This window comes from Dendronephthya gigantea, unplaced genomic scaffold (assembly GCF_004324835.1).
Source record: "Dendronephthya gigantea isolate DGI-Jeju-01 unplaced genomic scaffold, DenGig_1.0 000016F, whole genome shotgun sequence".
In the NCBI taxonomy this organism is placed as follows: Eukaryota; Metazoa; Cnidaria; class Anthozoa; order Malacalcyonacea; family Nephtheidae; genus Dendronephthya; species Dendronephthya gigantea.
This window is the reverse complement of record NW_021163026.1, coordinates 981828-999048: the sequence shown is the minus strand read 5'-3', so window position 1 is coordinate 999048 and position 17221 is coordinate 981828. Positions and strand designations below refer to the sequence as shown.

The 17221-nt window shown below is 38.6% G+C and overlaps 2 protein-coding genes across 4 annotated transcripts in view; one reads left to right on the top strand and one right to left on the bottom strand.

The window, feature by feature from the left end:
• The window catches only part of LOC114520644 (serine/threonine-protein kinase Chk2-like), a 52534-nt gene that overhangs the window by 10702 nt on the left and 24611 nt on the right, over positions 1-17221 (bottom strand). The gene's annotated exons all lie outside the window — the stretch shown is intronic.
• On the top strand, positions 4115-16476 carry LOC114520645 (synaptic vesicle 2-related protein-like). The gene is made up of 2 exons (XM_028540964.1): positions 4115-4346; positions 14202-16476. Exon 2 carries the CDS (start codon positions 14359-14361, stop codon positions 15847-15849), a length of 1491 nt encoding a protein of 496 aa, XP_028396765.1. The 5' UTR covers positions 4115-4346; positions 14202-14358; the 3' UTR covers positions 15850-16476.

Genomic DNA, 17221 nt, shown 5'->3' with positions numbered 1-17221 from the left:
AATGTACACTGCGACTGGCGTAGCGGGCTGTCAAAATTCAACTACAAATGGTTCGCAAAACGATAATTTGCATTCTATTATGGCCTGGATGAACTTGGCTGAGATTGTGATCGTTCTCATAGGCTCATAGCTGGTTTAGGCTGCTACGATATTAAAGTAAAAATTATGGTCCTCACTATTATATTCTTGGCAATCTCATCACAGATTATCACTGGTTTTGTCGTAAACCAAATGCTTGCGTTACTCATAGCCACCATGTTATCTCGAAGTTTCCTTGAGACAAACACAACTCTGATGGCGTTATTTGCATCGCTCGTTTACCCGACAGAAAATCGTAGCATTGGAGTTGGAACTTGTCTGTCTGTTGGTCGTATTGGGACAATTCTAAGACCGTTCATCTTCGAGACATTCTTTGCCCAAAAGTATCTTAATGGAGTTGTATTTAATGTTGTGATATTATCCGTGACATTTATAACAACTGTCTTGCTGCCGTCGCAAAGCTCCACCTTAAGTTAGGTTACACATGCAACAAGGACCATGATATAGAAATAATTTTGAGGAAAGAAACTGCGGGGTATTTAACACTCATTGTGGTAGAAACTCCGACAGTAAAAAGCGCATTGAGTAATCTTAAAGATAGTATAATAACCCAGGGCTTCTCTTTGTCGCGTACTTCGAAGGCAAACTGTAATTGTCCTTATCGGTATTATATTATCATATCACCTTGCAGCCGGGGACGAGCAGAAACTGATAGATTGATAACAACTGATAAATTGCAATTGAATAATAATTATGAATTGACTGTCAGTGTCTCAGAAAGTCTATTAATTCTTTTTTTTACTGATGTTTTATATAGGCATTAGTAGGTGTTATGATTGAACGTGACACTTTGCATGCAAATGGTTTGGTCGAACGCCACTAGTCAAGCGTGAGGAATACTTCTCAATATTGCTGCGGTGTTTGAAGTTATACGAAATATTATCGAATATACAAAACTAGCAAAAGGATTGAAAATGGAACTATGGGTCAAATTGAAATGGTTTTTAGAATGGATTTTCACAGCGAATTCTGAAAAGTCGAAAGGAAGTCAAAACAACGACAATGGTGTCCAAGCAGAATACAAAGGAATCTCAGACGAGATCTCAGACGATGACAAAGAAACTACATACACCGATGTTGATTTTCTGAAATCTCGTTCAATCGACGAAATTCTGGATGAAACAGGATTGAGATTTTTTCATTGGAAAGTGTTCCTCTTAATTTGTGTTCAACATACGGTAGACGCACTTGGAAATTCCATTTTATCCGTGATACTTCCGAAACTAAAATCAGACTGGGATATGTCTTCAATCATGGCTGGGGTATTGACACTCTCGATATCAGCCGGACTGATGGCAGGCGTTTCGTTTTGGGGTTGGGTGTCGGACAAATACGGGAGAAAATATTCACTTATTGGCAGTACGACGTTCATACTTGTTTTCTCATTTGTGGGCGCGTTTTCAATGAACTACTACTGGCTTTGGATAAACCTTTTCTTTGTCGGCTTCGGGGTGGCGATTATAGATCTAGGTTACGTTGTGATAGTGGAGTTTTTCCCACCAAAACATCGAACTGTGTTTTCTGTATTAACTGCAATCTTCTGGAGTTTAGGATTTCTATTTTCAGCTGTCGTTTCAATGGAGATTTTGGTGATTGGTTATCATTGGGCTCTGGCTACCGTGTGTTTTCCGACTGCAATTGTCCTTATCGGTCTGATATTTCTCCCAGAGACTCCCTATTATCACCTTGCAGCTGGGACGAGCAGAAAGCTTTGAACATTCTACAAATTTAGCGCCTGAAATGGATTTAAGCGACACAAGACTTCGCAAACACGGTCCTGAGACACAGAGAGCAGATTTCACACAGCTATTTCGATTAGGTTATTGGAAAATAACAATATGCGCCTGTATCGCGTGCTTCGGAACCCTGATGATGTATGACGGTTTAATATACACCGCGTCTGACGTTGCAGGCAGTAAAAAATTTACATCTTCAACGAATGACACGCGAAACCGCGATAAGATGTATTCCATTATGATCTGGATGAACTTGCCTGAAATTCTGATCGTTTGCATAACTGGTTTAAGTTGCTACGTTTTTAGAGTAAAAGTTTTGACCTTAATTATTATAGTCTTGGCAATTTTATCACAGATTATCGCTCTATTTGTCGTAAACCATGGAATGCCATTACTCATAGTCACAATGTTATCTCGAAGTTTCCTTGTGACAAACGCAACTCTAATGCCGTTATTTGCATCGCTGGTTTATCCGACAGAAAATCGTGGCATTGGAGTTGGAACTTGTGTGTGTGTTGGAAACATTGGGACAATTCTAGGACCGTTCATCTTCGAGACATTCTTTGCCCAAAAATATTGCAATGGAATTGTATTTAATCTTGTGATATTATCCGTGACATTTATGGCAACTGTCTTGCTGCCGTCGGAAAGCGCCACCTTAAGCTAAGGTATATAACAAGGACCATAACATAAAAATTGATTGAAGAAAGCAACTGAGAAATTTGGACAGATTTTTGACCAAGCGCAAGGTCTTTACCAAGAAATATCGGACCGAGGCCTTTTTGTACAGGAAGACCGAGCCCGTGAGGCGAGGCTTGCACGATCGAGGTCCGATATTTCACGGTAAAAACCGAGCATGCTATGTTAATATTATAGTATGAGTATTAGTACCTATTATGGTATGAGTTATGGATTGCATCTCAGATTTCAATCTCATAATGGTTGAATACAGGACTTAATTTCACCAGAAATGACGCTTGTCTCTGACTTCGTTTGTGATTGCTACATCCAGTGTATTTATGGATCAACAGTTGTGATAATTGACATGACATCACATGACATACGGCATAAAATATGCATTGCATTTGAAATTTCAATCTCGTAATGGATCGACGGTCCCACTGCGGGACAGTAAATAAGCTCTTTCTCAGGAATCTCAGCCAATCACTGGACTTAATTTAACCAGAAGTAGCGCTTGTCATATTAATTGACTGTCAATTTAGTCTTCGGATGTCTATTTAATGCTGGGTTCGTTTTTGATTACTACATCCAGTGTAGTTTATGGTCAGCAGTTGTGATAATTGAACGTGACAATTTATATGCAAATTCGCCTTCACAGTCAACCGTCACTGGTCAAGCGCGTATCATCGCTAACATTCCCCACATATTTGTGTTCTCGCGGTAATGCAAGTCATTAATTTATACCAGTTAGAAATATACAATAGGCTTCTGCATTGCGACTTTTTGAATCATAGTGACGTACTGCAGCTTAATCTACACTGCGACTGACGTAATTTGCATTCTACTATGGCCTGGATGAACTTGGCTGAGATTGTGATTGTTCTCATAGCTGGTTTAAGCTGCTACGTTATTAAAGTAAAAATTATGGTCCTTGACTATTATAGTCTTGGCAATCTTATCACAGCTAGATTATCGCTGGTTTTGTCGCAAACCATGCAAATGCTTGAATTACTCATAGCTATCATGTTAACTCGAAGTTTCATTCTGACAAGTACAATCCCTGTAAACAAGTAAAATCCCGACGCTGAGTTTGTCGTAAACAATAAAATGCCATTACTCATAGCTAATACTGATACCTCTCTTCTCTCAGTCTTTGTTTATGTCCGTAAGATCTGTTAGGTTGTGCTCTTATGTCAGTCATGTAATGTGTCAATACGTCAATATGTCAGTCAATGTATGTGTTAGTGTTTTAAATAAGGAAACACTGTAAATAGATACAAAGAAAAATTGTTCCATATGTGGTCGAGATCTGACCAATCATAGATTAGTGTACATTATGTAAATAACGGTATCGTTCATTCGTTTTGTGTGTGTGTATTAGTAGATGTCTTGTATCCGTAGTGTCTAAAGGCGGATTTCCACTTACAGCGAAATCGTTCGCTAGCGAAATATTAGCATATTTTCTTTTGAATTTAAACAGCATAAATAAATTAGTGCGACTTGCATGAGTGCTCTCAATTCAAAAGAAAATATGCAAATATTTCGCCAGCGAACGATTTCGTTGTAAGTGGAAATCCGCCTTAAATGTGTGAGAAATAATAAATAAAGGACATTATAAAAGTTATATGCGGTGTGTGTTGATCAGATCGAGAAGATGACAACAGCCTCAAATCCAACAAGATCAAGGCGTATCCGCACATAACACTCATAGTAATATGATATCACATTACGACGGAATATATTCGTCTATAGTTAAGACGAAGATTTGCTACGCTGAAATATACTGTCGCTATAAACCGAGTTTGCTGTTTGAACGGTTCGTAAACAGAAGTAAGTTTATGATTCATAATTCAGTTTCTATTGTACTATTTTATCGATGGTAGGCACGTTTTTATCGATAATTAAAAGGTTCGAGAGTTATCATTCATTAAATACTGACTGACCTAAGCAACGTCAGGTTAAATTTCTGATGAAATAGTCTTCTCGCGATACAGTTAACTCTTGCAGTGATATTTGCATCTTTCATTTACCGGACAAAAATCGCGTAGAAATGCTACTGGAAATTTCCGGTATATCGGCAGCATTGAGACAATTCTCGGACCGTTCATATTCGAGACATTCTTCGCCCAGAAATATATCAATGGAATTGTATTTAATGGTGAAATATTATCGGTAATATTTATAGCAACCGTCTTGCTGCCTGGCTCAAAGGCGATGTCCAGATGTAATGTAAATAAAGGCTTTGTTTATTACATTTTCAACTGTTGTTTTTGAAATACCATGAACTGTCTGTGTAACTCGCACAATATATTGCTTTCCTATCGGTCTTCCAATTAAAATGAACTAGAGTCAGAGCAGAAAAAATTTTGAACATGGGAAATTTAGTCGCACAAATCCTGTTTGTGATGTATGTGAAAAAATAGTGCTGCAAACTTATCAGACAGATTTACATCGAGGACGCGGACGCCGGACTTTCACGGCGGAGGTGCCGTGAAATATTGTTTACATGAATACTAGTAGCACAGATTCATCTGTTCATCCTGATCGCGGTCGCAGCGGCGAGATATCTTAACTTTTCATCGTAACATTCATGATCCAATTCACTTTGCGACAACGCATAAATTGTTTCAGCAAATAACGCACCGTGTAAAGTAGCCTTTATAGCCTTTGTAGCCTGCATCGAGATAGCTTGTTATATGTCATATAGTTGCATGTGATTTGCATTGTGATTTGTGAAATCACGCTCAGATTCCGGTTTTGACAGGTATAGTGGCCATGTCCACCCACTCCAGTGTGTTTTGAGATCAGCGGGGATGATCAGTGACTGCACGTGACCAGTTTGGTCGCAAATGTATCCTTTCTGGTCAGAGGACAAGCATACTACCAAAAATTGTATCCAATACTGATCGAACTGGAATCAACGACTTGATTGGAAATACAGCAACGGACCATTTGAAGCAGTTCTCACAGACTATGTCGATTTCTGGAACGAGTTCTGAGAAGCCGAAAGCAAAATATCAACGTATTTCGGATGAAATCTCAGACGTCGATGAAGAAACCAAAAATTTGAATGCTGACTTTCTTACATTTCGTTCAATTGACGAAATTCTGGATGAAACAGGATTGAGATTTTTTCATTGGAAAGTTTTCCTGTTGATGTGCGTTCAACTTATGGCAAATGCGATTGAATATTCCATTTTATCCATTGTACTCCCGAGTCTAAAATCAGATTGGAAAATGTCTCCAATCATGGCTGGGGTATTGACACTCTCGATGTCTGTCGGTATCCTGGTAGGATCACCGTTTTGGGCGTGGCTGTCGGACAAATACGGCAGAAAGTTCTCATTTATCGGGAGTGGAATGTTCATACTTGTCTTCGCATTGATGAGCGCGTTTTCAACGAACTATTACTGGCTTTGGATAAGCCTTTTCTTTGTCGGATTTGGAGTTACGACTGTAGATCTCAGTTACGTTGTAATAGTGGAATTCTTCCCGCTAAAATATCGAAATATGTTTTCAGTATTAACCACGCTGTTCTGGACTTTGGGATTTCTACTTTCGGCTGTTGTTTCAATGGAGCTTTCGGTGATCGGTTATCATTGGGCTCTGGCTACCGTGTGTTTTCCGACTGCAATTTTTCTTATCGGTATGATATTTCTCCCAGACACTCCCTATTATCACCTTGCAGCTGGGGACGAACAGAAAGCTTTGAACATTCTACAAGATTTAGCGCCTGAAATGGATTTCAGCGACACAAGACTTCGGAAGCACAATCCCGAGACACAGAGGGCAGATTTCACACAGCTATTTCGATCAGGTTATTGGAAAATAACAATATGCGCTTGTATCGCCAATTTTGGAACCTTAGTGACGTATGACGGTTTAATATACACCGCGTCTGACGTTGCGGGCAGTCAAAATTCAACATCTTCAACGAATGACACGCGAAACAGCGAAAATATGCATTCCATTATGGCCTGGATGAACTTGCCTGAGATTGTGATGGTTTTCATAACTGGTTTAAGTTGCTACGTTTTAAGATTAAAAAAATTAACCTTAATCATTATAGTCTTGGCACTTTTATCACAGATTATCGCTTTGTTTGTCGTAAACGATAGAATGCCATTACTCATAGTTACAATGTTATCTCGAAGTTTCCTCGCGACAAACACAACTCTAATGGAGCTATTTGCATCGCTGGTTTACCCGACAGAAAATCGTAGCATTGGAGTTGGAGCTTGTGTGTGTGTTGGACACATTGGGACGATTCTAGGACCGTTCATCTTCGAGACATTCTTTGCCCAAAATTATCTTAATGGAATTATATTTAATCTTGCGATATTAATGGTGACATTTATAGCAACTGTCCTGCTGCCGTCGCAAAGCACCACCTTAAGTTAGGTTATATCAGTCAAATTTATATTTGATATTTCAAAATAATTGTCGTTAATTTGTGTGTCCACACTAACTCTCGAAGTTTTTGATATCAGAGTTGAATGTTAGAATTGTTCTAAATACTATTATAATATAACATTTATAGTACGCGCGTGCTGATTGGTCGAGAAGCGTGTTTCTATAACTGTATAGAAACACGGGAATTTTCCCGCCGAACTTGACAAGCGAAGCGATGTAATGAGAATTTGTAATTGAATCGAATCATAATATTTGTACAAAATCTTTTTATTGAGTTATATTATAAAAGAAATAGAAAACATTTTTTCCTGTGTTTCTATACAGTTATAGAAACACTTGTGGGAGTTTGGGAGAACTCGAAATAACGTGGAAAAACTCGCCCTACGGGCTCGTTTTCCCACTGATTATTTCTCGTTCTCCCAAACTCCCACGCGTGTTTCTATAACTGTATAGAAACACGGAAAATGTTTTCTATTTCTTAAATATTAAATGTTTGAGAGTCTTCGACGGCAGTTCTTAAAAAACTATGTCGATTTTTGGAACGAGTTCTAAGAAGCCCAAAGCAAGTGGAAGTATAAAGGATCAAACAAAATACCAACGTATTCCAGACGAAATCTCAGACGCCGATGAAGAAAAACACAAATTTGAACGCTGATGTTCTTATTTATTACAGTTTCTTTCCGATTATTTATTGCAGTTTCAGTCTTCACAATTGCTATTTTTAGTTGTGTTGTCTTTGTCCAATCGCCATAACTTTTGTTTTGGGGGGCATCTTGTTTACACTAACGTCTTTGCTTCTGGATGCAAATAGCATCGATTTTCAAAGGTTTTACTCACGTTTCTTCGCAAAGTCCCGTTTTCTTCGTTAGCGTCCCAACGGGGTTGCCAGGTGCTGGCAGTTTCGATTACGTATGCCAAACAAGTCACACAATAGTTTAGTTTTTAGTTGGTTTTTTTATATAGAATTTCGTTTTTTTAATATAATTTCAATTCACAATTCAGAATATGCTACTTTGGAAAGAAACCCCTAACGACAAAAATTGACAACAACAATTTTTGTTTTTAAGGTAAATACCTTGCACTGATCAAAGAAACCGCCTTCAAGAGGCTTAACTATATATAGCTATATTGTATCATGAATATATTCGTGTAGAAAACGTATAGTGTGTGTGTTAAACTCTGTTTATCTTCGTAGCGGTCCAGTTAGGGATCATCTATTGCAGGTTCAGTGTGGGGCTCGCGTGATGTATCAATTCTTTTCGATTGCTCGACTCCGGAATTACTGGACACTCCGGAATTATTGGACACTCCAGAATTACTGGAGACCCTCACTGCAGTTCTCCGAAAATATCGTTCGATCAAAAAATCAGCCTAATGGAAAACCGCCTCTGGTTTCGTTTAGGATATAGGATATAGCTTCGTCTATCCATTGTTTTATCAAATCAACGGCAGGTGATCAGTGACTGCATGTGACCAGATTGTTTGCAAATGTCCTTTATTTAGACACCAGTCAGTCAGTCAGGCATGCAAGTTTTGAAACCAAGAAAAATATTTTCCAATAAAGATCAAACTGTTATCAACGAAGTTGTTCATAGAAATGGATTAACGGACCAATTTGAAGCAGTTCTTAAAAACTATGTCGATTTCTGGAACGGGTTCTGATAAGCCTAGAGCAAGTGGAAGTATAAAGAATCAAACAAAATACAAACGTATTCCAGACGAAATCTCAGACGTCGATGAAGAAACCACAAATTTGAATGATGATTTTCTTAAATCTCTTTCAATCGACGAAATTCTGGATGAAACAGGATTGAGGTTTTTTCATTGGAAAGTGTTCCTCTTAATTTGTGTTCAACATACGGCAGGTGCGCTTGGATTTTCCATTTTATCCGTGATACTTCCGAGTCTAAAATCAGACTGGGATACGTCTTCAATCATGGCTGGGGTATTGACACTCTCGATATCAGCCGGTATAATAGCAGGCGTTTCGTTTTGGGGTTGGGTGTCGGACAAATACGGGAGAAAATTTTCACTTATTGGTAGTACGACATTCATGTTTGTTTTCGCCTTAACGAGCGCGTTTTCAATAAACTATTACTGGCTTTGGATAAGCCTTTTCTTTGTTGGCTTCGGAGTGGCAACTGTAGATCTCAGTTATGTCATCATCTTGGAGTTTTTCCCGCCAAAACATCGAACAATGTTTTCTGTGTTAACTACAATCTTCTGGACTTTAGGATTTCTACTTTCGGCTGTCGTTTCAATGGAGCTTTCGGTGATCGGTTATCATTGGGGTCTGGCTACCGTGTGTTTTCCGACTGCAATTTTCCTTATCGGTCTGATATTTCTCCCAGAGACTCCCTATTATCACCTTGCCGCCGGAGACGAGCAGAAAGCTTTGACTATTCTACGAGATTTGGCGCCTGAAATGGATTTCAGCGACACAAGACTTCGGAAACACGGTCCTGAGACACAGAGGGCAGATTTCACACAACTATTTCGATCAGGTTATTGGAAAATCACAATATGCGCCTGTGTCGCCTATTTTGGAATCTCAGTGACGTATGACGGTTTAATATACACGGCACCCGAGGTTGCAGGCAGTCAAAATTTTACATCTTTAACGAATGACACGCGAAACCGCGAATATATGCATTCAATTATGGCCTGGATGAACGTGCCTGAAATTGTGATCGCTTTCATAACTGGATTAAGTTGCCAAGTTTTTAGAGTAAAAATTTTAACCTTAATCATTATAGTCTTGGCAATTTTATCACAGATTATCGCTCTCTTCGTCGTAAACCATAGAATGCCATTACTCATAGTTACAATGTTATCTCGAAGTTTCCTCGCGACAAACACAACTCTAATGGAGCTATTTGCATCGCTGGTTTACCCGACAGAAAATCGTGGCATTGGAGTTGGAACTTGTGTGTGTGTTGGCCACATTGGAACAATTCTAGGACCGTTCATCTTCGAGACATTCTTTGCCCAAAATTACCCTAATGGAATTGTATTTAATCTTGCGATATTAATGGTGACGTTTATAGCAACTGTCTTGCTGCCGTCGCAAAGCGCCATCTTAAGCTAAGTCATATCAGTCAAATTCATATTTGATATTTCAAAAGAATTTTCATTAATTTGTGTGTCCACACTAACTGTCAAAGTTTTTGAGATCAAATATATAGAGATAACTAAAATATAGATCTTAAGAAGTTGGAAGAAACTGCTCTCAAGAAAGTATATGTACGTAGTATTAGGAAAATAGTCGTGTAGAAAAACTCTGTTTATCAAGAGTACATTTTGATTTAAAACAGTTTTAAAAAATAATTCTTGAATTAACTAGAAATCTTTCTATATAATAATTAAGAAATAGAAAACAATTTCCGTGTTTCTATACAGTTATACAAACACGCGTGGGAGTTTGGGAGAACGAGAAATAATATAATTATTATTAATAGACTGTCAATGGAGTGTCCATGCAGAAGTCTATAAATTATGGCTACCTTTTCCATAAGAATAGTGGATACATTCATCCAGTGTATTTTTAAATCAGTAGTGGGATCACTGAGTGTGACCAATTTATATGCAAATATCACTTCATTTTCACAGGAGGGGCTTAAAATTTTACCAGGGGGGTGGGAGGGGGAGACCTCCGGCCCCCGCACTAGCTATGCGTCTGCTAGCTGTCCATTTAGGGATCATCTGTTGCAAGTCCAGTGTGGGGCTCGCGAGGTGTATCAATTCATTTCGATTGCTTGACTCTCGGAAAATAAAGCGAAAAATATCGTTCTATCGAAAAATTAAGCGTAGCGTAATTAAAATCCGCCTCTGGTTTCGTTTAGGATATAGGTCTATCCAGAGTTTTGTCAGATCAGCAAGAGGTGATCAGTGACTGCATGTGACCAGATTGTTTTGCAAATGTCTTCTATTTAGTCACCAGTCAGACATGCAAGTTTTGCAAGCGAGAAAAATATTTTCCAATAAAGATCAAACTGTTATCAACGAAGTTGTTCATAAAAATGGATTAACGGACAATTTGAAGCAGTTCTTAAAAACTATGTCGATTTGTGGAACGAGTTCTGAGAAGCCCAGAGCAAGTGGGAGTATAAAGAATCAAAGAAAATACAAACGTATTCCAGACGAAATCTCAAACGCCGACGAAGAAACCACAAATTTGAATGACGATTTCCTTAAATCTCTTTCAATCGAAGAAATTCTGGATGAAACAGGATTGAGATATTTTCATTGGAAAGTGTTCCTCCTAATTTGTGTTCAAAATATGGCAGACTCTAAAATCAGACTGGAATATGTCTTCAATCATGGCTGGGGTATTGACACTCTCGATATCAGCCGGACTGATGGCAGGCGTTTCGTTTTGGGGTTGGGTGTCGGACAAATACCGTAGAAAATGTTCACTCATTGGCAGTATGACGTTCATACTTGTTTTCGCCTTAACGAGCGCGTTTTCAATGAACTATTACTGGCTTTGGAGCAGAAAGCTTTGAATATTCTACAAAATTTGGCGTCTGAAATGGATTTCAGCGACACAAGACTTTAGAAACACGGTCCTGAGACACAGAGGGCAGTTTTTACACAACTATTTCGATCAGGTTATTGGAAAATAACAATATGCGCCTGTTTCGCCTATTTCAGTGGAACCTTAGTGACGTATGATGGTTTAATATACACGGCACCCGACGTTGCAGGCAGTCAAAATTTAACATCTTTAACGAATGACACGCGTAACCGCGATAAAATGCATTCTATTATGATTTGGATGAACTTGCCTGAGATTGTGATCGCTTTCATAACTGGATTAAGTTGTTACGTTTTCAGAGTAAAAATTTTAACCCTAACTATTATAGTCTTGGCAATTTTATCACAGATTATCGCACTGTTTGTCGTAAACCATAGAATGCCATTACTCATAGTTACAATGTTATCTCGAAGTTTCCTCGCGACAAACACATGTCTAATGCCGTTATTTGCATCGCTGGTTTACCCGACAGAAAATCGTGGCATTGGAGTTGGAACTTGTGTGTGTGTTGGAAATATTGGGGCAATTCTAGGACCGTTCATTTTCGAGACATTCTTTGCCGAAAAATATCTGAATGGAATTGTATTTAATGTTGTGATATTATCCGTGACAATTATAGCAACTGTCTTGCTGCCGTCGGAAAGCGCCACCTTAAGTTAAGCAGAAGTGGATCCAGTACTAGTGCACAAATTTGCATTGAAAAACAAAGTGGTTATTTTTAGCAGTTTTTTTGTGTCATGCAAATTAGTGCACTAGTGCTGGATGCACCCCTGAAGCTACGTTATATAACAAGGACCATAACACAAGGAAAGCAACTGATTTGCACAGATTATTGACGAAGCGCAAGGATATATTAAATACAAAATATTAAATACAGTTCCAACTGAAAGCAAGCAAGGATTGAAAATGGAACTATGGGTCAAATTAAAATGCTTTTTAGAATGGATTTTCACAGCGAATTCTAAAAAGTCGAAAGCATGTCAAAACAACGACAATGGTGTCCAAGCAGAATACAAAGGAATCTCAGACGAGATCTCAGACGATGACAAAGAAACTACATACACGGATGTTGATCTTCTAAAATCTCGTTTAATCGAAGAAATTCTGAATGAAACAGGATTGAGATTTTTTCATTGGAAAGTTTTCCTCTTAATTTGTGTTCAACATACCGCAGGCGCGCATCCGCTTGGAGCTTCCATTTTATCCGTGATACTTCCGAGTCTCAAATCATACTGGGATATGTCTTCAATCATGGCTGGGGTATTGACACTCTCGATATCTGTCGGAACGGTGACGGGAACACCGTTTTGGAGTTGGGTGTCGGACGAATACGGTAGAAAGTTCATTTTTTGAAAGTGGGATACTTTTACTTGTTTTCGCGTCCATGAGCGCGTTTTCACCGAACTATTACTGGTTATGGATGAGCCTTTTTTTTGTTAGCTTTGCGTTTGGCATTGTAGATCTAAGCTATGTTGTAATAGTGGAATTCTTCCCAAAAAAATATCGAACTATGTTTCCTTTAACTGTCTATAGTATTTTGGACTTTAGAATTCCTATTTTCGGCTGTAGTTTCAGTGGAGCTTTCGGTGATCGGTTATCATTGGGCTCTGGCTACCGTGTGTTTTCCGACTGCAATTGTCCTTATCGGTCTGATATTTCTCCAAGAGACTCCCTATTATCACCTTGCAGCTGGGGACGAGCAGAAAGCTTTGATCATTCTACAAAATATAGCGCCTGAAATGGATTTCAGCAACACAATACTTCGGAAACACAGTGGTGAGACACAGAGGGCAGATTTCACGAAGTTATTTCGATCAGGTTATTGAAAAAACACAATAGGCCTCTGCATTACGACTTTCGGAATCATGGTGACGTACTGGAGCTTAATATACACTGCGACGGGCGTAGCGGGCTGTCAAAATTCAACTACAAATGGTTCGCAAAACGATAATTTGCATTCTATTATGGCCTGAATGAACTTGGCTGAGATTGTGATCGTTCTCATAGCTGGTTTAGGCTGCTACGATATTAAAGTAAAAATTATGGTCCTGACTATATTATATTCTTGACAATCTTATCACAGATTATCGCTGGTTTTGTCGTAAACCAAATGCTTGCGTTACTCATAGCCACCATGTTATCTCGAAGTTTCCTTGAGACAAACACAACTCTGATGGCGTTATTTGCATCGCTCGTTTACCCGACAGAAAATCGTAGCATTGGAGTTGGAACTTGTCTGTCTGTTGGTCGTATTGGGACAATTCTAAGACCGTTCATCTTCGAGACATTCTTTGCCCAAAAGTATCTTAATGGAGTTGTATTTAATGTTGTGATATTATCCGTGACATTTATAACAACTGTCTTGCTGCCGTCGCAAAGCGCCACCTTAAGTTAGGTTACACATGCAACAAGGACCATGATATAGAAATAATTTTGAGGAAAGAAACTGCGGGGTATTTAACACTCATTGTGATAGAAACTCCGACAGTAAAAAGCGCATTGAGTAATCTTAAAGATAGTATAATAACCCAGGGCTTCTCTTTGTCGCGTACTTCGAAGGCAAACTGTAATTGTCCTTATCGGTATTATATTATCATATCACCTTGCAGCCGGGGACGAGCAGAAACTGATAGATTGATAACAACTGATAAATTGCAATTGAATAATAATTATGAATTGACTGTCAGTGTCTCAGAAAGTCTATTAATTCTTTTTTTTACTGATGTTTTATATAGGCATTAGTAGGTGTTATGATTGAATGTGACACTTTGCATGCAAATGGTTTGGTCGAACGCCACTAGTCAAGCGTGAGGAATACTTCTCAATATTGCTGCGGTGTTTGAAGTTATACGAAATATTATCGAATATACAAAACTAGCAAAAGGATTGAAAATGGAACTATGGGTCAAATTGAAATGGTTTTTAGAATGGATTTTCACAGCGAATTCTGAAAAGTCGAAAGGAAGTCAAAACAACGACAATGGTGTCCAAGCAGAATACAAAGGAATCTCAGACGAGATCTCAGACGATGACAAAGAAACTACATACACCGATGTTGATTTTCTGAAATCTCGTTCAATCGACGAAATTCTGGATGAAACAGGATTGAGATTTTTTCATTGGAAAGTGTTCCTCTTAATTTGTGTTCAACATACGGTAGACGCACTTGGAAATTCCATTTTATCCGTGATACTTCCGAAACTAAAATCAGACTGGGATATGTCTTCAATCATGGCTGGGGTATTGACACTCTCGATATCAGCCGGACTGATGGCAGGCGTTTCGTTTTGGGGTTGGGTGTCGGACAAATACGGGAGAAAATATTCACTTATTGGCAGTACGACGTTCATACTTGTTTTCTCATTTGTGGGCGCGTTTTCAATGAACTACTACTGGCTTTGGATAAACCTTTTCTTTGTCGGCTTCGGGGTGGCGATTATAGATCTAGGTTACGTTGTGATAGTGGAGTTTTTCCCACCAAAACATCGAACTATGTTTTCTGTATTAACTGCAATCTTCTGGAGTTTAGGATTTCTATGTTCGGCTGTTGTTTCGATGGAGATTTTGGTGATTGGTTATCATTGGGCTCTGGCTACCGTGTGTTTTCCGACTGCAATTGTCCTTATCGGTCTGATATTTCTCCCAGAGACTCCCTATTATCACCTTGCAGCTGGGCACGAGCAGAAAGCTTTGAATATTCTACAAAATATAGCGCCTGAAATGGATTTAAGCGACACAAGACTTCGGAAACACGGTCCTGAGACACAGAGAGCAGATTTCACACAGCTATTTCGATTAGGTTATTGGAAAATAACAATATGCGCCTGTATCGCGTGCTTCGGAACCCTGATGATGTATGACGGTTTAATATACACCGCGTCTGACGTTGCAGGCAGTAAAAAATTTACATCTTCAACGAATGACACGCGAAACCGCGATAAGATGTATTCCATTATGATCTGGATGAACTTGCCTGAAATTCTGATCGTTTGCATAACTGGTTTAAGTTGCTACGTTTTTAGAGTAAAAGTTTTGACCTTAATTATTATAGTCTTGGCAATTTTATCACAGATTATCGCTCTATTTGTCGTAAACCATGGAATGCCATTACTCATAGTCACAATGTTATCTCGAAGTTTCCTTGTGACAAACGCAACTCTAATGCCGTTATTTGCATCGCTGGTTTATCCGACAGAAAATCGTGGCATTGGAGTTGGAACTTGTGTGTGTGTTGGAAACATTGGGACAATTCTAGGACCGTTCATCTTCGAGACATTCTTTGCCCAAGAGTATTTTAATGGAATTGTATTTAATGTTGCGATATTATCCGTGACATTTATAGCAACTGTCTTGCTGCCGTCGCCAAGCGCCACGTTAAGCTAAGCTACCATCAGTTAGATTTAGATTCGATATTTTAAAATAATTTTCATTAATTAATGTGTATGTCCACACCACTGGTCCACACTAGCTGTCGTCGATGTTTTTGAGATCAGAGTTGAAATTTTTAACCATTGAACTTAAAAGAACTGGAACGCTACCTTCGGCGGGAAATTTTAAGTCAAATCTTGAGGTCATGCACAGTTTTTTCACGTAACAAAACACGCGGTGTTTTGAAATTTTAAAAATAATTTTTTAACATGCAGAACTAAAACATCTTTTAGAGGACGTAAAGTGCATTTTCCACAGTATTTTTATTGTAAAAACATCCGTCAAAAGTATCTGAAATTTATATATGTATGATACTCGCAATTAAATTGCTCTTTTTTATTGAAAAACGTAAAACGTGGAGACTGCAGTCGCTGTGGAAGTCGACAAACTTTGTAAAAACCGTTTCAATTTGCCCAATGGTTCCATTTTCACCACTTTCACAAATTTCACCACTTTCGAAAGGATCAGCTATATATAAAGTATTATTATATTTGTATAGAGATTTATGCACAGCAGAATGATGAAATAAAAATCGTAATTCACTGTGTAAATTAATTTCTTGCAATTTGACTGGACGTACGATGTTTTGTGATTGGCTGAGATTGTGATTGTTCTCATAGCTGGTTTAAGTTGCTACGTTATTAAAGTAAAAATTATGGTCCTGACTATTATATTCTTGGCCAGAAGTGGGGCTTGTCATATTAATTGACTGTCAATTTAAGCCTCGTTTACACTACACTCGATTTATTTGTACGGATAGGCTAAAATGGGTACCCATGCCCATTTCATCCGTGCCCGGCCTTTGTTTTAGTAGCCTGAGCACTAATAAAATTGAGCACTGGTACCAATTTTAGTCATGCCGTGCTAATATAGTGAGTGTAGTGTAAACAGAGCTTTAGTCTTCGGAAGTCTATTACTTCTAAGCTCATTTTTGATTACTACACGGCCAAAAATTTATCAGGTTGTCGCATCAAGAGTGAACAATGTTGTGCTGCACCCAGTGGCGTAGCCAGCCTGACGATTTAGTCATGCTATGCAAATTTTATGTTATTATCATTATTCATTTCTTTAGAAATTCATTGTTTTCACAGAGAATGAACACCTAAATATTAGCATAGCATGATTAAATTGTCGGACTGGCTACGCCACTGCATGGCTGCACCCTGTGAACAGTATTGTTAACAATGTTGTTGAAGCTTGTTGCATCATCAATGTTGATGAAACGTTGTTGTAACAAGTTGCAACAACATTGATGATTCAACAAGCTTCAACAACATTGTTAACAATACTGTTCACAGGGTGCAGCACAACATTGCTCACTCCTGTT